General features: G+C 46.2%; 1 protein-coding gene across 3 annotated transcripts in view; it reads left to right on the top strand.

The window, feature by feature from the left end:
* DTHD1 (death domain containing 1) overlaps positions 1-25,586 on the top strand; it is a 98,003-nt gene that overhangs the window by 61,258 nt on the left and 11,159 nt on the right. For all 3 annotated transcript variants that reach the window (XM_075568041.1, XM_075568050.1, XM_075568032.1), the window contains 2 exons: positions 7,534-7,692; positions 12,903-13,192. In XM_075568041.1, the coding sequence (XP_075424156.1) occupies positions 7,534-7,692; positions 12,903-13,192 (449 nt within the window). The remainder of the gene's footprint in view (positions 1-7,533; positions 7,693-12,902; positions 13,193-25,586) is intronic.

The raw sequence follows: 25,586 nt of genomic DNA, 5'->3' as shown, positions 1-25,586 counted from the left end.
GGGAATTGAAGTGAGTCTCTAGGATGAGGACAATGTCTCCCTTCGATTTCTTTAGGTCCTGAAGGACTAGCTTCCTCTTAATTACTGAATTGAGTCCTTTGACGTTAAGTGAGATTAATTTAATGGAAGACATTGTCCCATGGGGGGTATTCCCAGAGCTCCAGGCTCTATTGCTCTTGGATTTCCCATGACAAGAGCTCATTCTTCAGGCATAGGACGAAGGTCCCTAATCGGTGTGGATGGGAATGGATAGGACGTCTCTGGGCATCGGATTGGAGGGGGGAAGGGTGGACACATAAGGGAAGAAAAGAACATACGGGCCTTTGCCAGGCCCCAAAAGGGTAACCTTTCTCACGGCAGTGAGAAAGGTAGCGGGGTCAAACACCCCTGGAGATCCTTCCAGGACACCAAGCCTGGAATGGGAGAGAGAACCAGGTATATGGTCCGACACCCTCTGTGTCTTCGAACATACCGTGTTTAATGGAGACTCCCAGTAAAATGAGGGGAAAGCTGCCTCCCGTCTAAATTTGCGGCGCAGTGTGGCCTTTGGGTCTTGTGGGCTGAAGGCATGGGACTAACTAGGGAGGAGAGGGATATAGAGCGGAGGGGGGCAGGGGGGGAGGATAGGGGGCAGGAGGGGGAGGGAAAGGGAGAGAAAAAACGAAGAAAAACCTGTGTGCAAACATATAAAACATTTCTTTCCACAGTTGTTGTTTTGCAGACATACACTACCGACACGATTTATTCGAGCAGGGCTAGTTCCGCAAGCCGGGGGATGCCCCGGCTTGCTAGCCCCACTCCCTCAGCGTGCCGCGCGTCACCGATGCGCGGTCACGCTTCATCGGGTGCCTGCGCCCTCTGCGCGCATGCCCAGGGCTCCCCGAGGGAGCCCTGGTATGCCGTGATCTATGGGACGGCGGTGGGGGGTTCCGGGGGGCCCGGCGGACTCGGAGAGGTGAGGGAGAAGCCCCGATCGGAGGGCCGCTCCTCCGAGGCTTCGGCGCGTGTTCGGGACACCCCGGCGCCCGCCCGGTTACTGTCGCGGCCGAGACCGGGCAAATGCTCGAATAAACTCGGCCGCGACAGTAGTCTAATCAGGTTATTACTCTAAACATTTCAGCATCTTTCTAGTCCCACAATTGTTATATACATCCTCAAAATACCTTCTATGGGACTCATTGGTGACATATTCCTGTGCCCTTTTGAGTGAGGGGGGAGAGGGGGGGTTATGCTTTCTGACTGCTTTGTCATATTTTAGTGGTATATTCAACTCTCGTAGAGTACTCTTTAATTTGATTTGTAGTGGGGGGTAGGGGGGGGGTCGAGGTTGGGGGGGAAGGGGAGGGGAGAGGAGCAGAGGGTGGGTGGGAGAAGGGCAGAGGTTGGGTGGGAGGGGGGGGGTGGTTGCCTTGCGGCTGCGTATTTTTTAATTTTTTTTTTAAGCCTTTATTACATTTTCCTACTCATCCCTTCGGCTGCCCTGGGGGGGGGGGGGAGGGAGGGAGTGGGGGGAGGGGTTTGAAGGCTGCGTTACCCTTTCTGTTGGTTGGGGAGGGGGGGCGGGAGAAAAAAGGGGGGGAGAACGGAGCGGGGAAAAGGGGGGGAAATGGGGGAGGGAAGAGATCCATACCACAACATTTTTAACATAGATGGAAGCATTTTCATACATGACATTGATAGGTTCTCTGTGCGTCCTGTCCCGTGATATTTGTCCTGGGTTTTGCCTCCCTTTGGCGGGGGGGTGGAAAGTGGGTGGGGGGGGGGGGCTGGGGGGTAGGGGGGGGCTGCGGGTAGGGGTGTGTGTGTGTGTGGGGGGGCTAATGGTTTGCTCGCAATTTCAGGGGTAAATAATTTTTCTTTTGAATTGTATAGGAGCTGGCGTGGCGATGGGGACCCAGGTCTGGGCCCCTCTGTGGGGGAGGGGGTACAGGGGAACGGAGAGGGGGGGAAGGGGATGGGGGGCAGTGGTGGTGGCGGAGGGGCGGGGGTAGGAGTAGATTGGTGGCATATCAGGGTCAGTGGGAAAAGGGTTGATCCAACCTGATTGTTGCGGAACCCCCTTGGGTTAGAGATATAGTCTGCATAGTCCTCTTCGATAGCCAGGGTTTTCTCTCGGGGGGGCTGTACCACGATCGCTGCGGCTCTGGTAGGTGGTGGGAGGAAGGGGGGGGGTCTGGAGGGACATGTAGGGGAGGGGGGGGATTCAGGAGGGGGGTGGGTCGGGTGGGTGGGTCGGGGGGGGGAGTGGTTGAGGGGAGGGGAGAGGGTTGGGGGGGTGGGGGTAGGGGGGGGGAGAATGAGGGGAGAGAAGGGTTGTGGTGGGGGGGGAATGAAGGTTAGTGGAGTGGCTGAGTTCAAGACGGCAGTGTGCTTGGGGATCTGTCGCTGATTGTCTCGGCGTTTCTCCGCTGGAAATGCGGTGCTGCGGCGGCAGTTGCCGGGATTGGAGGTAGCAGGATCATCAGGTGGGTGGGTGGACTTGGCCTCTCTTCGGGGGGGGTTCCTCTGGCTGCCTTCCTCAAGTCATCGTCGGTCCCCAGCGGGTCCGCCGCGGCAGTATAGCCCGTAGCGGGAGGTGAGGTTAGTTGGCTCTAGTGTTGCTTCTGGCTCGCCAGCCGTTCCGAAGCACGGGGGGTCTCAGAGAAGGCGGGTTTGTTGGCCGCTCTTGGGGGAGGCTTTTGGGGTTGTGGAGAGGGTATTCCGAGAGCCTTAAGGAAGTCCTGGATATCCTCTGGGTCCACAATGGTTAGAAAGCGTCCATTTCTGGGGACCACCAGTTTGAAGGGGAATCCCCATCAATAGCGGATGCCTTGAGCCCTCAGTATAGTAGATAAGGGTTTCATGTCTTTGCGTTTGTTGATTGTGTAAGCGGACAGGTCAGCAAAAATCTGCAGGGTGTCTTCACCTATTTGGATGTCACCCACCCCTCTGCTAGCCGCCATGATTCGCTCCTTTGCGGTATAAGTATGCATTTTGACTATGATGTCTCTGCGGCGGTTGGGGTCTGGGGATTTGGGACCCAGGGCACGATGGGCGCGGTCCATCAGTAGCTCATGCTCCTGCAGATCCGGGACAAGCTTCAGGAAAATCTTGTTCAGGTATGCTTGTATGGCGTCCGGCAGGATTGTTTCTGGCACATTTCTGATGCGGATGTTTTGTCTCCTCTGTCTATTTTCCTGGTCTTCGAGGGCATCCCTTAGCTCGTTCACGAGGTTACCAAGCCTGTTCACCTCGTCCTCTGTTGTCGATTGAGTGTGGCAGACCTCCTCTACCTTTGCTTCTAGTGTGTCAGCGCGTGCGGTGAGGCCATCTACGTCGGATCTGAGGCCTTCTATGGCTGAAGCCAAATCTTCCTGGAACCCCAGTCTGATTTTATTAAATAGGGCCTCAAAGAAATCTTTGTGCAGTCCATGTTCAGGGAGTTAAAATTGGATCTGCTCCGCACTTATCCTGGCGTGGTCGGGTCCGCGACGCCATCTTGGGTCTTGGCGGCCGGCTCCATCTGGCGTTGCGCGGGTGCAAAGAACTTAGTGACCGTGTTTTGGGTCCGCTTGTTCTTTGGCAGCATTGCCACCTGACGTCACCTGTGGTCTGATAGTCCCCTCTTTATTGTTTTTATTTGAGGAGGAGGGGGGTGAGAATGTTGCAGTCCTTTTAGGGTGTTTCTGGAGCTACTGAATAGTTATTTATTTATTTATTTGGCTCTGTACATTTGCTTGGGAGGTAGAAGATTGTAACACCCTGAGGCTCAGGCAGCAGGGCCAAATTCCTGGTGATTGGGATAGCCAGCCGTATACCCCTTTAAGGGGAGATGATGCCTCCTCTAAGATGGCCGCCTCCTCCTCTGCAGCCTCGTGGTGTGACTCGCAGGTGCTTCAGCCAGTGGGTACTCTCCCCTGCCGGGATCTCCTGATGGGGTATGGAGCTTGATTTATTTTTTATTTATTTATTTAATTGATTCCGTCTCGGGGAGGAATGGGGGGGCAAGCGGAGAGATGCTGCCCAGGCTCTCCTACGGGGCCGCGGGAGCCTTTAGACACTGCGAATGTGGGGGGGAGGGGATCCCCGAACCCCGCAGTTAGACCGGACTCCGGCGGACACCCAGAGCCTAGCCACGTTGCCTCTCCTACCTCCCGGCCCACTCTTACAGAATCCTCCTCCGATTTTGCGCGTCAGTCAGGTGGGGACTTCCACCGCGGTTCGGGACTCACAGGAGGCCTCCCAGAACGCCGGCAACCCCTCTCCGGAACGCAGGCAGCTAATCTTTGGGGTTTAGGTATGTTAGGTTTGGTGGGGGATTTGTTTATTTGAGTGCTTAAGCTTAAGTTATTCGTTGGAGGGGGCCCTGGAGCAAGTCTCTCAGGCAGCCATTCCTCTTGACGTCACCATGGCAGATCATTTTTAAACCACATATTTCACTTTTGTTCTTGGGCTAAGATTTTCTACTGCCAGATCATGTATTCCTTTGTACCTGTACTATCATGTTAAAAAAAAATGTACATGTTTTTATAAATAGCCAAAAGCAAGCACTGAATTAGCTATACTGCTGCACTATATTAGGCAATAAATCCATTCACACATTGTAATCGTGGTGCTAATACTGTACCAGGTAGTGTTGTCAGGTCTATGTATTATTGTGCAACAGCACAATTAGATTAGCACAATCAATTAGATTGTAAGCTCTTCGGAGCAGGGACGCCTGTTCCTAAATGCCACTTTTATGTCTGAAGCACTTCTTCTCTTTATGTGTCATTTGTATTATTTGCTATGTATATGTGTAGCCGAGTCCACCTCCTTACCTCCAGTGAAGGGGGAACTGTGCTGGTTCGGCCGGGGCTCCGCGCGATCAGGAGTATGGGGGCGGCCATATTGCTAGTTGCACATGCGCAGTGCAGCAAGGCGTGCATGCGCAGTCAGGAGTGCGTTGGCCATTTTAGTTTTGGCTTCGCATACACAGTAGCGGGACTACATGTCCCAGAATCCTCCGGAGGAGGGACTGCACACATGGGACTGTCCCAACCAATGGGATTAGAGCTGTTAGAGAAACAGGATATCCTCTGGGACAAGGAGCCAGCGTGCTTAGTGCTGGAGGAGGCGGCAAGACAGTAAGTAGTGTCCAGGGAGCAGTGCCTTCTGGAATAGGCCTTCTAGATCTTGCCCCTTTGGCCCCAGCTTTGCCCTGAGCCAACTTAAGTTCAGTGCTATAGGGAAGGCCCCAGATAGGGACTCTCCCCTTTAGTACCAGTGTTACGCCTGTGGACGGCTGGTGACACAGCACTCTGGGACCTGGAACCAGGCTGCAGTATTCCGGGACACTTGGGTGAGACACTCCAGCTGGAGGTCACCCCACGAGGAGGACCGGAACCCTTAGGAGTGAGGCGAATTGTTGTCAGAGGCCAGCTGCAAGGGACCTGCTCCAACACATCGCTGCAAGCAGCACCTGGGTACTGGAGTACCCAGGCAGGTACCCAATGTGCACCAACATTCACAGGGGGCCGCGCTACCTCACATTTGGGTGGGTTTGCTGGAAAGGACACCAGGGGTTATTGGTGCCACGGCACCCTCAGTACTTTGGGGGAACCACTCATTGCATGGGGTCACGGCCTTATATTGTTGTGGCCCTGCCATGTGTGTGATATATATATTGTGTACAGTAAAGCTCAGTTATATACCTGGTGGGGTGTTATTGCTTACTACTGTTGTATTGGTTCCTGTGAGGGGTTATTCCGCCAACACTGGGATCCCACATAGTTGGAGGCACTACAAGTAAGGAACTACAGCTCACCCCAAGTTCCCAGAGGCGGAGGTTCAGGCTTCTTGTGAGTATACAGGTACAGCAGCATGTGTAGTTGCCCACGTATTTCCTTTAAGCATATGGAAAGGGGGCTACATATGATTGTCAGGTGTATTACTGCTGTGAAGCGCTATGTACATTAATGGTGCTATATAAATAAAGATAAACTGTATATACATACATAAATACATACAACAGTGAGAAAAAAAGACGCAGTCACCATTATCTGGAAGTAAAGATGTAGCAGACAAAATTGCAACCGTTAACTCAATGTGTTGTGTTAACACTGGCAAATTATTTAACAGCAGTGCTATAAACAGTGGATAAGGCGATAACACATGTATCATTTAACATTGGTTTGTGTGTTATTGTTATTAGCGTTAAGGGGGTAGTAACATCTGTTACATCTATATTTTATTTTTGTCATAACTTTAATACAGATGTAGCCAGCCATACCGTCCGTGTGGCTGCAGGTGAAATGCTGAAAAGCCAAGGCGCCGGGGGGGGGGGGGGGGTGGGGGGGGGGACACAGGGGTGGCTGCCAGGTGTCCATTCTTTTAAATGGGACATCCAGCAGCATTAATCCTTCTGGCCCGCATTTAGCGTGGTCACGAGACTCTACATGCTTGCGGCCATGCGGCCAGGCCGGTTCTATACTGCGTGCGTGCGCTATGCCGTGTGCGCGCGCACGGCAGTTTTAGTTGGCTGAGGTTAGTCAGCCATTCTATAATGGTGCCGCGCGCAAGGCAGGGAGCATGGAACCGGCTGACGGGGGGGAAGATGGAGAAAATAAAGAATTTGCGCCGCTACCACCACTGAAATATATGTACTGTATATGTGTGTATGTATGTATTATGTATGTATGTATGTGTGTGTTTACAATGTTAATAAAAAAATTATTAAAGTATTCATTTATTTATTTCAAAACGTATTTAAACACACACACACATACATACTGTACACACACACACACATATACACACACACACATACATACTGTACACACACACACACATATACATACACACACATACATACTGTACACACACACACACACACACATATACACACACACACACATATACACACACACATAGATACTGTACACACACACACACACACACACACATATACATACACACACATACATATACATACACATACATACACACACATACAGTACCTCACTCGTGCACAGTATACACACAAAAAGCGTGCGGCACGTGCACGTGCCTTCCCAAAGGCACGCGCGCGCGGTCACATACAGTATATAACGAGCCTTAGTCTGGCTACATCTGTAGCATATATTGGTAAACGCATTGTCTAATGCTAATGCTCAACAACAAATCTCAAATACAGTAGTGTTGCAATAGGTTCTGTCATCATAAAACATAAGAAAATAGAATGCTATGCAAAAAAACTTGTAATACATTAATATTTTAAATGAACATTAGTCAGAATGTTAAATAATGCAATTTGAAGTTAGTTCTGTATTTAACTCGGTAAAATGTTTATCCTATGTAAATGCTGCCCATGAGTGCATATGGTTAAAGGTTCAAGCTTCCAGATCATCCAAAGAATTAAATTTGGAAGAACAATAGACTACAGTAGATATATAAATGATCAGGTTAGAGAATCCAACACGTTATAATTAGCATCATCATTATTATTATTAATACTATTATTGTTATTATATTTATTATTATTATTAATTATTATTATCTTTCATAATCTTTTAGAGCAATTAGTGCTTCTGTGAGGAAACACGGAGATAATCCCAGTGAATTCTTGAAATTGCTGGCACTCAAAGAAGATCAGTGGGATGTTTTTGATGACATTGTGGTGAAAAATGTACAGAATGGTATTGTCTCATTTGAAGTAGATGAACATTTACAGAGGTAAAGTACATAATTATCTTAAATGTTCCTTTGGTTGTGTTAAATATACTGTATGTTACAGAATGGGTGGTATCTCTACACCCCCAGGCTGTTATATTATGTATTAACAAAGACTCAGGGGCCTATGCAGAGAGCTCCGAATACAAGGTGTTCGCCATGTATTCACCAAATTTGGTTACCTGTATTCAGAAAGGTGTGAGATCGTGGCGAGTTTTGTGAAATTCACCAGGAGAATTTATAGGAGACAGAAATCCGCCGATGCGTTGGCGAGAAGTGGCTTTTTTCAGCAGATCGCCATTTTTAAAATTTGGTCATATTCAGGGAGGCACTTTCAAATGTTTTCGCCAGTTCGCCAGTCCGTTTTAGCGCTTTATACGCCAAATGTGCACGCCACAAAAAAGCGGCAGTAACCGTGCCTTTACATGGCGAGAAGTACTGGCAGTGAGTTTAATAAATAAATAAACAGCTGACGTGTCTGAAGCACTTGTTAGATGTTTTATCCCTTTCCGCTCGAATGTCTGAGTATTTCCGACAACATAGTTTTGTACGTAAGGTCCAATGTCGCATTTACCCGGCATTCTCCACGCAGCATTACTGACCCCCCTCCTCTCCCTCCAAGCCCAGCAGCTGATCGCGATCTGAAGCCCTGCACTCGGCAGCAGTACTGACCCCCCTCCTCCCCCCAAGCCCAGCAGCTGATCGCGATGTGAAGCCCTGCACTCGGCAGCAGTACTGACCCCCCTCCCTTCCCCCAAGCCCAGCAGCTGATCGCGATCTGAAGCCCTGCACTCGGCAGCAGTACTGTGTATATGTGTACTGCCAATGTGCATGACCAGTCACAGATACACACTGACACAGATACACAGATACACACACAATGAAATTTGCCCGCCAATTTCATTTCAGGTCTCGGAAGACTCGCGCGTGCAAGACAATACAGCAGTAATGCTATTTCTCGGCAATTCTAGTTTGCTCCGTTCGTGATGGCGAGATTAACGGCGATTAATACTCGCCATCGCGACACATGGAGATTTTATTGCCACATTGAGCTTTCTGCATATGCACCAAAAAATACACAAAAATTGGGAGATTTTAGATACTAGGGGATATTTATTGCCGATCCTCTCTGCATAGGCCCCTTAGACAGGCAGTATAGTGCTTTGATCCAGATACCTGGGACATACAGTATATTCTCGCACTCTCCCATTCTTCATCTCTCTTTCCCTATCATATTATGACATTTGCAAATTGATTTGTCAAATGAGTGTGCATTTTTTAGACTGATCCATGGCTTAAAGTAATTTGCACACCTGTTAGCATTTGTCCTCAACTCACAATTTTTCATCAATCAGCCACCAGAAAAAGCCTTTCATTTGACTTTAAAATTTTGTCTCCATATATAAAAGACTTAATAACTTTGTATGCATGCCTGATTACGAAATAATTCTTGTATAGTTTAGACCAGGGGTGCGCAAACTTTTTGAGCTGCGCCCCCCAGCCCGGGAGCCACAGCATTTGCGCCCCCCCCCCCCAAAGCCACAGCGTCAAATGATGTCGCGGGTTATGTGACGTAACGTGACCCCACCACGTCATTTGACGCACTTTGCCATGGGAGGAATGACTTCCCAGGACCCCATGGTGTCATTTGACGCCATTTGCTATGTTGAAACGTCGCCGAAGACCCGGAAGAGAACAGGTAAGTGAGCTACAGAGGCCCAACGCCTCCCCCGACATTTGATTGAAATGCCATGGGGAAGAGCGCAGGGCCTCTCTAACCACCACGACCCCCCCCCCCCAGAAATTGGTGTAGACCAGGGGTGCACAAACTGGGGGACATGATATTTTCTATGGGGGGCGTGGTGCTTATAGAGGCCCTGCGCTCTTCCCCAAAGCATTTAAATTAAATGTTAGGGGAGCGTGTGAGGTCTCTGTATGTCACTTACCTTGTCCCTGGTGGTTTTCTAGCGACGCAGCGGAGTTACATGATATTAAGTGACATTGTGACGTCTGAAAACACTGGAGAAAAGGTAAGGGAGAGGGGGCGAGCAGGGAGGAGACCAGGCACGGGGGTGCAGACGAAAAAGTTTGTGCGCCCCTGGTTTAGACAATTTGCAAGGTAACATTAACCTCTCGTGTACCAAATTGATTAAATTACTTAATACTTTCTGCCATTTCCATTACTGTACACTTTTGTAAAATCCTCACAGGGTATATCTTGCTCCTGACACAAGTGAACTATTAGTTCTTTGGTCATGGTCTTTTAGTGGCTTGTAATTTTCTGTGGCAATTTACGGCTGTAAGCCAAAGAAAGATAAAACAGAGAAAAGGACCTACTGGTGTCTGCTGAATTTACTTGGCTGAGACTCTAGGGTGAGGCTATCACTGCCTAGACCCACTCAGTGGGAGACTAAATGTAAGACGTCCACTCACTTAGCATGATTCTCCAACCATTGTCATTAATAAAAATGGGGGGTATCTCTACACCACAGCCTGTTATCTGAAGTCTTTACCAAGGCTCAACCAGCCAGGATATCGCTTTGATCCCACAGACAACAAGGGAATGCTGCACTTGCCACCAGGCACTGTGCACAGGCAAATGAATAATTTTAGTATAAACTCACTAGGAGGTAGCATTGACTGCAACCAGGCTATAGATGGGGAACCTACCAAATAGCTTCTTCCTGATATACAGGGGCAACCTCCCACCTTTCCCGGTAACTACAGACAAACACAGGGAGTCAGGGCCACTTTAAAGACAAGCATGTAGTTCTTGTGCCAATGAGTACTCTGCAATCTCTGAGGACACAGGGCTCCTTGAAATCCTGTTTGCATATGTTGCCAGGTCCCCTCTTACCTCCTGGCATGCAGGAGGGGAACGGCTAAAGGGAAGACTCCAGTGGGGGCTGCGAGCAGTTAGGGAGCTGCTTTAGTTTTCAGGAGCTCCTCGATGGAATGCCGGTAAGGGCACCACCATCTTTAATCAGACGTGCATGCACAAAGGCAACTGGCACATGTGCAGAAGTGTCCTGACATTTTGGCAGCCATCAGGAAGCTTGTGCATGTGCAGAGGTTCCACAGTAGTGGTGGCCATCTTATTAAATGCTCCTCAAGGTAACACCCCTCCTCAGGATCCCAAGGGGTGGCCCGATCACGTGATGCAACACAGCCAATAAGGCTGCTGCATTTACAAGTTCCAGAGAGTACCATTTGACATGAAGCAAGACACCACACCAGTTGGAGACCAGAAGGCAACAAGATTTGACTTGGCCTAGTTTGCCCCTTAGAGCTGTTCTATAGAGGATGCGCTTGCTGCGCCGTGCGCGTGGCAGTTATAATTGGCTGTGGTTAATCAGCCGTTCTTTAATGGTGCCACACGCGCGCACAGCAGTGAGCGTTGAGCCAGCCGACAGGGAGGAAGACTGGGAAAATAACGATTTCGTGCCCCTACCGCCGCTGAAATGTATGCATATGTATGTGTGTATGTATGTATGCATGTATGTATGTGTGTATATATGTATGTGTGTGTATGTATGTATGTACAATGTTAATAAATAATTTATTTATTTATTATAAACGTACAATATTTAACACACACACACACACACACACAAAGACACACACATATATACACACACACACATACACACACAAACAAACACACAGTACATCACTGTCGCTCACAGCATACACAAAAAAAGTGTGCGGCACGTGCACAAACGTTCGCACAGACATGCACGTGCGCTCGGCCGCACAAACTATATTACAGGCTCTAGGCCCCAGTGATACTATAGGGAAGGCCATCAGATAGACACGCTCACCTTAGCCTTGATAGTGACAGGCACAGCAGCAGTGAGAAGCACCGCGCGGTGACTTGCGGCCCGTGGACTGGGACCAGACCAATATCTACTAAGAGACTCTTTATGGTTAGATACTCCAGATGGAGTTCAACCCATGCAGAGGCGGACGCCTTCATTGGATAGACTGGACCAACATACGTCGGTGGATTAGACGGATCCTTTGTGTTGTGCAGCGATACCCAGGTACTGGAGTGCCCGGGTAGGGATCACCATCTAAGGGCACCAATGGCCACACACACTGTGGGTAGCGCTACTCCACACACCTTGGCTGGGTTTGACTCTGTGGACACCAGGTGGTAAGGTGCCTAGGGCACCTCAGTACTTTGGGGGTCTCACCACAGTGGCGTTATTGTGTTGGTGGTATGTTATTGCAGAGTTATATGTGTTTGAGGAAGGAGGTTCCAAACGCGCACAATCTCATCAAAATGGGAAATGAATGGAGAAAAGAAAAAAGCACATAATAGTGTAATACTGTGTCATACACAGTTATAGCAGAGAAAGTAATGAACTCACATTTGACGAAGTTAAGTGAGCATTTCGGTTGCCAGTATGTGTTGCCAGTAAAGATAAGTTGTTATATCACCATGTGTATATTTATTCTTTACTGTGTGTTCCTGAGAAGGGGTTATCCAACTGCACTTGGATCCCTCCCAGGTTGAGGTGCTGTCATCAGATAGACAACGACAAACCCAGGCTCCCTGCAGCGGAGCATCAGGCCTCCTGTGAGCCACTCAGGTAACGCACCACAGGTAGTTTCCCCTTGAAACGGGGGAAAGGGTGCACACACACAATGAGTTAAAAATACAAAATAAAGTATTCTAAACGTTACTAATGTGTTTCCTCAGTATCTGTATTTTCTCACCTCATATTTTTCTTATCCTGTTTTTGCTGCCAATCTTTTTTTCATAAATTTCTGTTAAAGTATGTGTTTTCATCTAGAGCAAGCTGAGGCAAGTTTTCAACTGTAGTTGAATTTCTCTGCTGTTGTTTTTTTAGGTTCCTAATGTTGATTGTTTTTGTATTATTCCTGCTCATATGGACTTCTAACTCCTCCACTGCAAGGAGAGAGGCTTTGTACATAGTACTTTGAACCATTGATCACAAGGCCCCTTGAACCTTTGAACCTTTGATCACAAGGCCCCTCAACCAATGCTGTGCCAGGTGCTACATGAAAAAAGCAGTGAAAAGGTTAAGTTAGGTTGGTACATGAAGTACTGCCTCAATATTTTTCTTTGTAAATGAAATCCAAATTGTTAACTGTATTAAAAAAACACCTTTTATCAAATTATGTTTGTACCTACATCTCTATTCTTTACATCATAAAAAAGAATGCATCTTCTTTGTTTGTTTCAGGTTAATTGTAATTCGGCTTTCATCAGCTATGGACAATGCACATTTGATCAGTTTTATTCAGAGTCTAGAAGAAGCTACACATAGTACTATGGTAAATGTGGTTTTGTACAGAAAGCGAGACAATCTGCAAAAAGCTATTGTTGAAGTGGTACCTTCCAAGGAGTTAAATTGGGCAATCCTCAGCTTGCGTGAGGAAGGTTATGTTGGGCCTCCTGAACCTTCTGAGCAAATACCACTTCGAGAAGGAGAGCAAATTGATTTCCGTTTTTGTGGCAACATAACCGCATCAGGTAAACATCCAAATATGTGAAAGAAAACATAATGCCATTTTGTTTGTAAGAAAGGGAATCCCATTGTAATCAATTGGGTTTAGCTCTTTGATGAATCTGGTGATGTTTGTCTGTTACTTTTACAGCAAAAGTAAAGAATAAAAAGGGACTTGCAGGGTGGGTATGTGTGGTTCTGTACTTGCTAAATAATAGGGAGATAGTGATATAACGGTAATTGTGACACATTCAGTGTGTTTTCTGTATTTGCAAGTCTCCCCCCAGAATTGGAATAACTGCAGTTTAAACACTGTACAGTAAGACGTTTTAGACAATGGAACCAGATTGTGAAATATGTCCGAAATATACTGTATGCAGGGCCGCAAACAGATTTCCCAGGGCCCAGTACTAGAGTTTCAACTGCCTCCCTCCCCCCCTCATGTCGGTGGCCTTGCAAACTCCACTCTTTCACACCTACTCTATCCCTCCCCTCTCACACCTCCTCTACCCCCACTTCTTACACCTCCTCATGAGCCCCCTCCTCTAGACCCCCTCACACCTCCTTGCGTGCCCCTTTCTGTCTTACTCACTCCTATTTTTCATCCCCCCATGTCTCTCACTCTTCTCCCTTCTCTTTCACTCACTCTCCCACCTCTCCCCATTTCCCTCTTCCAGCCCCTCTCTCCTCTCACACTCTCCCCCCTTTGCTATCACTTAATTCCTCCCCACTTCCTCAATCCCCCCTCCTAACATACACACACACACTTCCTCCCCACACACAATATGCCCTCACCCACAGAAAATATAATACCCCTCCCACACACACAAGATACAATACCCCCCCCCACACACAAAATACAATACCTCCCCCCACACACAAAATACAATACCCCCACACACCAAAATACAATACCTCCTCTTACACATAAAATATAATACCCCTCCCCACACACACAACATACCATACACACACCCCTACCTACCTATAGTGTGGTCTGAGGTCTCTGATACCCCAGCCCTCCTCAGCTGCTGCCGGGCCTCTCTCCCATGCCGGGCCTTCCTCTCTGAAAGACCGGGCCTCTCTTCCGCCTGTGCAAGCCGAAAGCTGACCTCGCCAGGAAGTCGCGCTTAGCTTCCAGAGTGCACCGATGGGAGAGAGGCCGAGCCTGGCAGATTGGGGCCAGCAGCAGCTGGGGAGATCAGGGGCCTGGGGGCCAGCAACAAGGGGCCCGGCAGCCAATCACAGAAGTTGAGTCTGGCTGGGTCCAACTTCAAGTGCCGGCTGGGCCCCCATAGCCGCCGGGCCCTGGACACTTGTACCGGCTCTCCCCCCCCCCCTTGTTGGCAGCCCTTACTGTATACACCCTTCAATTATTTTTGTCTGTAGTATAAACTGTACAGTGGAGGTTTTAAAAAAGTTTTTTTTCATTAATGCTCTTATTGGTATTTTTGCCAATTTTACAAAATGTTTATATTTATGTAGTAAATATTTTAATTAAGTTAATTAAAGCACATGGTGTTCTTTACTTTCTCCTTGTTATTAAATAGACTACTAAGTTTAGTAAAGTGGAACTCTTAAACATAAATGTTCGAGAATATGTACTAATTTCCAAATGAAAAATAAAAATATAGTTTGTACTTCAATGTAACGGGATTGTGCATATCATAGAGGAATACCATATTTTTGTAAATGAAACAAATTTGTTATGATTGTATAATTAAGAATAAATGCTTTGTGAATTGTTTTGTGATTTTTTAAAGTTTTGTTCGCAACAGTTAAGCAAATGTTCATACAGTACTAGTAGATAGTGAGCAATATTTTGCGAGGCGAAGCATGCCAATTTTTGCTTAACCTTTTAGAGTTGGTTCACAAACTCTCGCAGACATTTTGCACATCTCTAATAAAACAACTTGTTAAAATGTTTGTTCTTATCCAAACTTAGAATGATGGATGCACTTTTATTAATATACTACAGTATATATAAAGTCCTTAACTTCTATTCCAGTATGCACGACAGGATACATGCTAGATCCACTGTCTGAAAATATGTTGAAAATGAGTTATTCATATCTAATTTATGATAATGTCATCTGCCCATTACAACAGTAAGAGATGCTATTTGGTCAATGTTTGCTATATTGGTTTATTAATTTACAATTATATATTTTTTTGTCTTACACATGATCACCATCTCTGTTCAGCTGGGCGAGGTTAAATTAATTCACAGTGAGAAAAAGCACATGCTCTCTATATAATATACATATACAACAACATGAATGACTCAATTTTTATGATGTGGCTCAAAGATCTGGCAGAGATATTGGTCCTGGAGAAGTGTCGGTTCAAAAAGAAGTATAGAATGTATTACGTTTTGAGGTCTCAGTAAACTATAATTGAACCTAGGCAGAACTCTCATGTTGTTTAGCTAAAATGATCACAAACTACAACACATCTTGATTTTAGTAAAAATGAGCATACATCATTTTTGTCTGTGCTGGGGGGGGGGGGGGGAGAATGTTAAAAAGGTTGAAGAAGATTTTAAACTACAGTAGGAAGGAGGGGAAGTGGCAAGCAAGAGGTAATGTACTAGACTAGAATACAGTAGATAGGAACTGGGGAATTGGCAAGCATGGAGGCACCCATATTAAATACAGATAATACTAGAAAACTTCTAAATACTAAATTTCATTGAAGTAGAAAGACAGAAGCAGATAAGATAACAATAGCATAGTCTGGTAAAAAAAACTTAAGTGCATGCTTTCTTATGTAAGCAGCACAAATAAAATTAGGGAGCTTTAATTAATAGTGAGAAGGGAGCAATGTGATATCATAGGTATTACTGAAACATAGTGGGATTGAAGCTTATTCTTTTTTGAAGTGGGATTGAGCAAATACTGTAGAAGAGGTTGTGGAGTATATTTATATGTTAAACCGGATTTATAACCTATTATAAGAGAAGACATTTATGATGGGATTGATGACAATGTAGAAACTTTGTGGATAGAAATTAGCAGTGGAGATAAAAGTACAAAGAAAATGTTTGGAGAAATATGCTATAAACCACTGAATATCTGTGAGATTGAGGAAGCTAAAATATTTTTGCAAATGGAGAAGGTAGAAAAACTAGGTTATGTCTTAATAATGAGTCATTTCAATTATCCAGACATAGACGGGAGCAATGAGATTAGCATTACTGTATACAGTAACTTTACCCCCTTACCTCCCACCCCTCCAGCATGAAGGATAGGGTGTACAGTGAAAATGGAAGAATTATAAACAGTCTCAAGTGTCTCTGTCACTTTAAACAGGGTTTGTGCCAGCAAAAACCTGTGTAGGTGCTTAGCAGTTACCTGGTTGCATCTCAGGATAGATGGATCGCGCTGCCTTGTACAAGGAATGATGAATAAATAGAGAGGGCGCCAGGAACTTTTCAACTGGTTTAATTGAATAGCAAACTCCGATCATAACAGGACTGTTTTTCAGTATTCTGGGACTCTGGACACCAATTTCCTCCTGCTATGAGATTTGTAATGGCTCACTGTCCCTTAGGCCAAGCTCATAGTTCAGGAGTTGCTGCGTGCGTGTGCATGCACGTCAAACATACTTCAGTAGTTTCCCTTATTTGTTTGCCAAGTGCCTGCAAGCGAAGTAGCGCATTGACGTGGCAGTGTTTTGATTAGACAATAAATGTTGTCTTTTCAGTCCGCTGCCATGTCACGTGAGTGGTTCTGCCAATCACGGTAAACCAGCTCCGTGATATCATAGCCATGCCTCCGCCATGCCCCCCAATCGCCTGAAACAATATGATCACAGATTGCTTGTACTACAGCAGCACGGCAGGTAAGGAGCTCACACTCTCGCAAGCAAGCGGAGTGTATGAGCTGGCCTTAGAGTATCTTGCCCTGCCCAGGACAGATCAGGGATTACCCTCTGAAACTCCTATCAGACTTCCAGGACTTCCTCTTGAAACCCTAAAATAGGGAACTACTCTCTACTATAGAGTAGGTATTCTGGATTACTGGTCTCTCTGTGTGCAGCACACCGTTGGAGGCAGACAGCAAACTTGCAAGTGATTCATGGTCTTTTTACCTGATTCTGTCATTCATACTCTCTCTGATGCACCCAGGATTGATTCTGCTTGATTTAAGCTTTGTACTGATATTCTTTAGGTCTCTGAGTTCTGCTTTGGTCATTGGGGCACTAGGGTATAAGAGAAGTACCTTATGGTCATCCAAGACCTGAGGGAACGGGCTTGAGAAAGGGGTGTCCCCCGAAACATTCCCCCCTGATTACCCTACCCCTGCTGTGGTTTGTCCTAAGTTTTTTTTGTCTGTGTATTGTCTCACTCCCTTCTCCCTAGTGTATTCACCCCAATCACTATTGTTGTGTGTGTATATTCATTTGCTTTTTTGCTGCATTGCTCCTTGCATTATCCTGTGCATATATTAAATATTTTCTCTAGTGGCATAATCCGTGGTACTATATTTTTCTATAAGTCAGTGAGTGCTGGGACTTGTGGTTATAACCATTCAAACCAAATGTTTTCAAGAAGCTAAATTCAGTAATAGGCAAATCATTATATTTAATATTCAAGGACTCAATTTCCACAGGCTCAATACTACAAGATTGTTTTAAAGCAGTTGTGGTACCTATATTTAAAAAGGGCGCTACAGTAGATCTCAACCAAGAAATGACAGACCTGTAAGCCTGACATCAATAGTGGGGAAGCTGCTTAAAGGTTTAATAATAGTACAGGAATAACTAATGGTTTATTCAGGAATAACTAATGGATAGCAAAATTATTAGTAATAGTCAGCATGGATTTATGAAGGATAGGTCGAGCCCAACTAACCTTATTAGCTTCTTTGAGGAGTTAAGAAGAAATGTAAAACACGGAAATGCAGTTGATTTGGTCTACTTAAGTTTTGTGAACAGTCCATAGGAGACTGGGTCTCAAAAAAGTAATCGAACAAAGAATAGACTAATAAGGTCTCACCTCTATGTGCAAAATATATATTAAAATAAGAAGCCGATCAAGTCCATAGTTTGTATTACCTGTATTTCAAATGTGGGAGGGTGTCAGCCTGGGGGTGTCCAATATTGGAAAATGAAGATAAGCTGGTGCCTACCTGGCCTCACTTTTAATCAGAGCCAGCAACATCCAGGAATCATGATGAATGACGCCCGATATTCTTATCCTAACACAAACTCCCCAATAATGACTGCACCAAGTAACTCGCTGCATGTGAAGTAACTCTTTATCCTCCTTGGTCCAGGCAGGATTGTGGTCCGTGTGCTGTCTACAATGAGGTTGCTTTAGAAAAAAAATGAAAAAAAAAAAAACTGCGACGCACCACCACTAAATGACCTTGAGGGACCTTGAGAAAGCGCAGTCTGCGCAAAACATGTTGGTCTTACTGCTGTTGATCCAATAATCTTTCTTATTTTTGAAGTCACCCTCTTGCTCATCATTTACTGGTGGTGCATCGCGTTTTTTCTTTTATTTTCCATTGTTTTACTTCGATTTTGTAAAGGCTTTTGATACGGTTAAACACAAATGGTTAGTGTACACAATAAAATAAAATGAAGTAAAATTGGTCTCTGTAAAAATATTTGCACCTGGATTGAAAACTGATTGAAGGGTAACCAAAAGAGAGTTGTCATAAATTGAACTGTAACAGGGACTTATCACTGTTGGAGAGAAACTGTCTCTAAATCCAGCAGTGTGCTGGTTAATTGCACATTGACAATCAACCAGACTCCACCTGGCAGATTAGGACTTTTAGAAAAAGCCTGGTCTGAGAAACAGGAAAGAGATTTCTTAGCTCACAAGGGAGCTGACATTAGGAAAAGGAGGGATGTGTTCTGGGAGCAAGACAAAAGGGGACCAGACCTCTATGCCTGGACCCTCAAGCAGACACCTACCCGGATACCAGTCTCCTTATGTCTCTAACTCTATTCATATATCTCCATCTCTCCTTTCTTCCCCACTTCTCAGTTCACTGTCCTCTGTGTCCTCTGTCACCACACAGCTATACACCCTGCACTAAAACACACCCCTATAAATCATCCGCACACATTCTCTTTCTTTCCATGCTTCTCCTCCTTGCTTCTGGGGATATCTCTCCCAATCCTGGTCCCTGCCTTATTTCTACTTGCTCTCGTCCTCGCCTCCCACATACAACTTCTACTCCTTCTGGTGTTAACCCCTCCAACCTCATACCCATCCCATGCCACCCTCCATCCTCTCTCCCTTTCTCCTGTGCCCTTTGGAATGCTGGCTCCCTCTCTAACAAGTTCCTCTCTGTGCATGACTTCTTTCTCTCTCACTCCCTGCTTCTCTTTGCTATAACTGAGACCTGGCTCACTCAGTCTGACTCTGCTCTGGAAGCTGCACTCTCTTATGGTTGCCTTTCTTTCTCCCACACTCCGCGCCCTGATGACAGGGGTGGAGGTGTGGGGCTCCTGCTCTCCTCTCTCTGCCGTTACCGAACTCTTCCTATTCCCCCCTCTCTTGCCTTTCCCTCATTTGAGGTTCCCACTGTCCAGATCTTCTCTCCTCTCCCTGTCCACGTGGCTGTCATCTATCGCCCACCTACCTCTACTCATCCCCCTTCTGCCTTTCTCTCTCACTTTGAATCCTGGCTCTCTTTCTTTCTCTCCTCAGACTCCCCTGTTCTTCTCCTTGGGGACTTCAATTGCCACATTGAGACCCCTCTCTCTCTTGGGCTTCCCGCTTTCTTTCTCTAACCTCTTCTTTTGGCCTTCAACAGTGGACTGCAGCCAGCACCCACAAGGATGGCCACTACTTAGACCTGTTTTTCACTAAAAACTTCTCTCTCTCTGATTTCTCCATTTCCCCTTTTCCTCTCTCTGACCATCACCTCATCTCATTCCCTCTATCTCGTTTCTCCCCTTCTCCACCTCCATCTACCCCCCGGTTCTGCAGAAACCTGCGCTCTATTCACTTACCTGACTTTGAGTCCACGTTATACTCCTCCCTCTCCTCTCTAAGCTCTGCTACAGACCCTAACAACCTGGTCAGGAACTACAACTCTGTCTTGTCCTCCTCTCTTGATCTACATGCCCCGCTTTCTCTCTGCCGCATTCGCCCTTTTAACCCTAGACCCTGGTTAAATTCCCACATGCGCATGCTGCGTTCCTCCACTCGTTCCTCTGAACGCCTCTGGAAGAAATCTCATACTCTCGCAGACTTCCTTCACTACAAATTTATGCTATCCTGTTTCAACTCTGCCCTCTCGCAAGCTAAACAAGCCTACTTTTCTTCACTAATCAACATGCACAAGTCTAACCCAGTCCGACTGTTCTCTGTCTTTGATACTCTACTCAAACCACCCTCAGCTGCCTCTCCTTCCTCCATCTCCGCTCAGGACTTTGCTGACTATTTTAAGGAAAAGGTGGAATCCATACGCCAGAACATCCCCTCTGTTTCTTCCTACCATCCTACACCTCTTCCTAACTCTCCTCCTGCCTTCCTTGACTCTTTTTCCACTGTCTCAGAGGAGGATGTGTCGCTGTTGATCGCCTCTTCTCCCTCTACCACTTGCCCTCTTGACCCCATTCCCTCCCATCTCCTAAAACCTCTTGCTCCTACTATAATCCCTACGCTCACGCACATTTTTAACTCCTCCATCAGCTCTGGAACCTTTCCATCCTCCTTCAAACATGCAACAGTCATACCATTACTCAAAAACAGCAAGCTTGACCCTACCTGTCTTTCTAACTATCGGCCTGTCTCCCTCCTGCTTTTTGCCTCTAAAATCCTTGAACGTCTTGTATTCGCTCGCTTGCTCCATTTTTTCAACACCTATTCTCTCCTAGACCCTCTACAATCTGGCTTCCGCACTGCTCACTCCACGGAAACAGCCCTCACTAAAATAACTGACGACCTCCATGCTGCCAAAGACAGAGGTCATTACACTCTGCTCGTATTACTCGACCTCTCTGCAGCATTTGACACCATGGACCACTCTCTTCTCCTTCACATTCTCCATACTCTTGGCATTCGGAACAAAGCTCTATCTTGGATCTCATCCTACCTCTCCCATCGTACTTTCAGTGTCTCTTCTGCTAACACCTCCTCCTCTATTGATCTCTCTGTGGGGGTACCCCAGGGCTCTGTCCTGGGACCTCTTCTCTTTTCTCTGTATACACTCTCTCTAGGTGACCTAATAACATCTTTTGGGTTTAATTATCACCTCTATGCTGACGACACACAAATATACTTTTCAACACCCGACCTTACACCTGCTGTACAAACCAAAGTTTCTGAATGTCTCTCTGCTATATCATCCTGGATGGCCCTCCGCCGCCTTAAACTCAACATGGCTAAAACAGAGCTCCTCATACTTCATCCCAAACCTGGCCCTACTACCTCCTTCCACATTACTGTTGGAACTACGATCATTCACCCAGTAGCCCAAGCACGCTGCCTTGGGGTCACACTCGACTCCTCTCTCACATTTGCCCCTCACATTCAAAACATTTCTAAAACCTGTCGCTTTTTCCTCCTCAATATAACAAAGACCCGCCCTTTCCTCTGTTGCTCGACTGCTAAAACTCTGACTCAGGCCCTCATTCTCTCCCGTCTTGATTACTGTAACCTCCTGCTGTCAGGCCTTCCTGCCTCTCACCTGTCTCCCCTACAATCTATCCTTAACGCTGCTGCCAGAATCACTCTACTCTTTCATAGATCTGTCTCAGCATCTCCCCTCATGAAATCCCTCTCCTGGCTTCCGATCAAATCCCTCATCTCACACTCCATTCTTCTCCTCACTTTTAAAGCTTTACACTCTTCTGCCCCTCCTTACATCTCAGCCCTAATTTCTCGTTATGCACCATCCAGACTCTTGCGTTCTTCTCAAGGATGTCTTTTTATTCTACCCCCTTTGTATCTAAAGCCCTCTCCCGCCTTAAACCTTTTTCATTGACTGCCCCTCACCTCTGGAATGCCCTTCCCCTCAGTACCCGACTAGCACCCTCTCTATCCACCTTTAAGACCCACCTTAAGACACACTTGCTTAAAGAAGCATATGAATAGCACTGTGGCTGTTCTGAACATGATACATAAAGCTTGGCCCCCTGCAGACGTACTTATCAGAACTCCCTCCTACTGTCTCTGTACGTTCTCCCTACCTACCAATTAGACTGTAAGCTCCTCGGAGCAGGGACTCCTCTTCCTTAATGTCTAAAGCACTTATACCCATGATCTGTTATTTATAGTATCTGTTATTTATTTGATTACCACATGTATTACTGCTGTGAAGCGCTATGTACATTAATGGCGCTATATAAATAAAGACATACAATACAATACAATACCACTGACCTGAAAGGCCACCTGCGTTAAGGTACCGCTGAAACTTTGGGTTGATAAGTTGGTAAGGGGCTCCCCCCCTCCCAGCCTTGCAGAGATGGACTGGGGAAGTAGGTTAGACCTTACACAGGGATAGGAGTTTATTGTTTTATGTAAATTTTTGTTTCCAGTATTGTTTAAAGGAACAGGCATAAAGCCTTATTTTAATTTCACCTTAAAAACAGTCTCCATTGCATACCTCTGCACACATCTCTTACAGGAACCTTTTCAGGTTTGGCTAAAGTTGTAAGTGGAGTACCTCAATTATCTGTACTATGACCCCTGCATTAACTTCTTTATTAATGACCTTGAAGTTGTCTCCATCTTTTCTGATCATACTAAATTATGTAAGGTAGTAAAATTAGAGCAGGATGTAATTTCTCTCCAGAAGGACTTGAATAGACTGGAAACTTGGGCAGATAAATTGCAGATGAGGTTTAATACAAATAAATGTACAGTAAGGCTTTGTATTTGGGAAACAAAAATAAACAGGCTACTTACAAATTTAATCGGGCAAAATTAAGTCAATCCTTGATGGCTAAGCATTTAGGTGTGGTTGTGGACAGCAGGCTTAACAATAGTGCCCAATGTCATGCAGTAGCTGCAAAGGGAGACAAGATCTTATCTTGCATTAAACGTGGAATGGATGGAAGGGAAAGTGATTATAATTATGCCAATGTATAAAGTTTTTGTAAAACCATACCTTGAATATGGTGTACAGTTCTGGGCACCACTCAATAAAAAATACATTTTGGAACTAGAAAAAGTTTAGAATTCTAATGCGTTAAAAAAAAAATGAAAAAATGTTTATACGATATACCTGAAATATGTTTAGATATGTAGGGAAAAAAGAGGCAGCATTGCACTCTTAATTGATATAAACTAATACAAATAGGCATTTAGAAATGGAGGGTGTAATAACCCAAAAATTCCTCCCACACTAGAGTCAAGATATGCAACAGAAACAAGTGGTATAGGAAAAACTCTTAGACTATAGGAATAAGAGTTGGCACTCCCATAAAGCATATTTTATCAAAAGATTTATATAAATCCAAAAATAATTCAAAGCAAAATAAAAAAAGCTTGAGGATTTCCTCTTGACAAAGGGGTGTATCCTGAAACGTAGAGGATTTCTCAGGTGTTTGGCCCTTTTCTCTTTTTTTTATTTTATTGTATTTGTTTGCTTTATTAATATTGTTATATATTTTTTTGTATTATTATTTTTATTCCTACAGTCTGAGTTTTTCTCATACTACCATTTTCTGTTCCATATATTATATAGGGTGCCTTGTGTACTACTGTATGTAGCGGTCATGTAAAATGGCTACAGTCATCTCTCCTGCTGACAGTAAGGCCTGGTAAGTTGTGGGCATGCCAGCAGTAATTATGGAGGTTTGCCCTCATACCCTGGTGGGGTGCCCTGTGTATGGATGGGAGTGGTCCCATGCTCTGACTCCATGGTTAGTGATGTCAGAGGTGTGTCAGCTTCCAGAGTGTACATAAGGCACAGCACTGAGTCTAAAGTTAGATCTGCGTCCAGTTCTGCTAAGAGGAGGAGGAGTTCTGGCAGGAGTTCAAGTTCTAGTACTAGCCTGAGTTACTGAGAGTTCTAGTTATGTTATAGTAACTGAAGAGGAGACTGTGTCCAGGGACCTGGCACAGGGCAGTGATCCCTGCGGGGATAGGGAATCCCTATCTAAGGAGAGATACACCTTTTAAAGGGAGGCACTGACTGGACATGAGTGGCTAGATATCTACTGCGAGGGGCAGCTAGCCCACTCAGACAATAAAGATGTTCTCAATCACAAACCCTCTCGTGTACATGTGTGGAGTGATTGTACAGAGAGGAGCACCACGGAGGAGTTCCTCAACAGGATCATCCCCATGCAGACGCAGGGACCCTGATGAGGTGGAGGCGCTGCACTGGAACTAGGTGAGACTCAGCACACTACGTCAGCTGCCTGTCTGGACGGGTCCTCCCCACACACCATCATGCAGGAGACTCAGGAGTCCTGTTGCCAACAGGTGCACCACCAGACACTACCACACTGTAATGGGGGCCGGTTAGACCACAGGGGCCAATGTGAGATTGGGTGGGTCAGGCCGGGCCAGAAATACCGTTACATTTGGAGGCGCTGCTGAGAGCAGATCTGTCATCAGGACAGGCTCTAGCTAGGCACACTGGGAAACAGGGAGAGAGTCTGCTGCCACTCTGTGCTGCGTAGGGACGGACCTAGGGGTGGTCAGGGGGCTGACGGGATATTGTCAGTTCGCAGGGACGACCTAGGGGCCTGAAAGGAGTGAGGGGTCTGGAGCCGGGCTATAGCTGACTGAGTCACTTTGAGGCAGTGCTAGTTGGTAGGACGCCAGAAGGGATAGCCTGTTAACATGGTCAGGAATCCTGGAGAGGGTCTGCGCTAGGCTGACCAGGAGAGGTAGATGCCCCAAGTACTGCATGGCAGAGCCAGAGTACTCTAGCCCATTCCAGACACTTACCATGAGGAGCACAGACTGGGAGGAAGGAGTCACAGCAGACACTGAGAGAGTGAGCCTAGCCTGAGGTAGTGCAACATGAGTCCAGCCTAGATCAGGTACACATGTGGTGGTGCATCTGAGCAATCTTTATTGTACTGATGTGGAGGCTGCCCCGCAGAGCGGAGCCCCACGTATGATAACTGTTACGAGAGAATGGAGGATCCGCGTGGTGCGGAGAACACAAAATGGCGACCAGAGGCTGATGGGGAAGGCACCTGTGGCGTGCGCCCCACTGAAGAGCAAACTGTCGCCGAGTTGTCTCTAACCAATCTGCTCTGGAGTGGAGCGAAGGCCGTGGCTGCCCCGTTTTTATCCTGTCTGGGACATCGAGGGGCCACCCTTGAAGAGTGTGAGGAAATTGTGATAATTGGGGGAGAACCCCGCGAGGAGAGCAAACAAACTGACTTTTTGGGCTTAAAAGCCAACCAAAATGGCGGTGCCCACTTGCTAGGGAAACTGCATGGGCCAGTCGCAGAGAAAATGGCTGATACAGGACTTGCAAAGAG

The sequence above is a fragment of the Ascaphus truei genome, chromosome 1 (assembly GCF_040206685.1).
Source record: "Ascaphus truei isolate aAscTru1 chromosome 1, aAscTru1.hap1, whole genome shotgun sequence".
Classification (NCBI taxonomy): Eukaryota; Metazoa; Chordata; class Amphibia; order Anura; family Ascaphidae; genus Ascaphus; species Ascaphus truei.
This window is presented reverse-complemented; position numbering and strand designations above follow the sequence as displayed.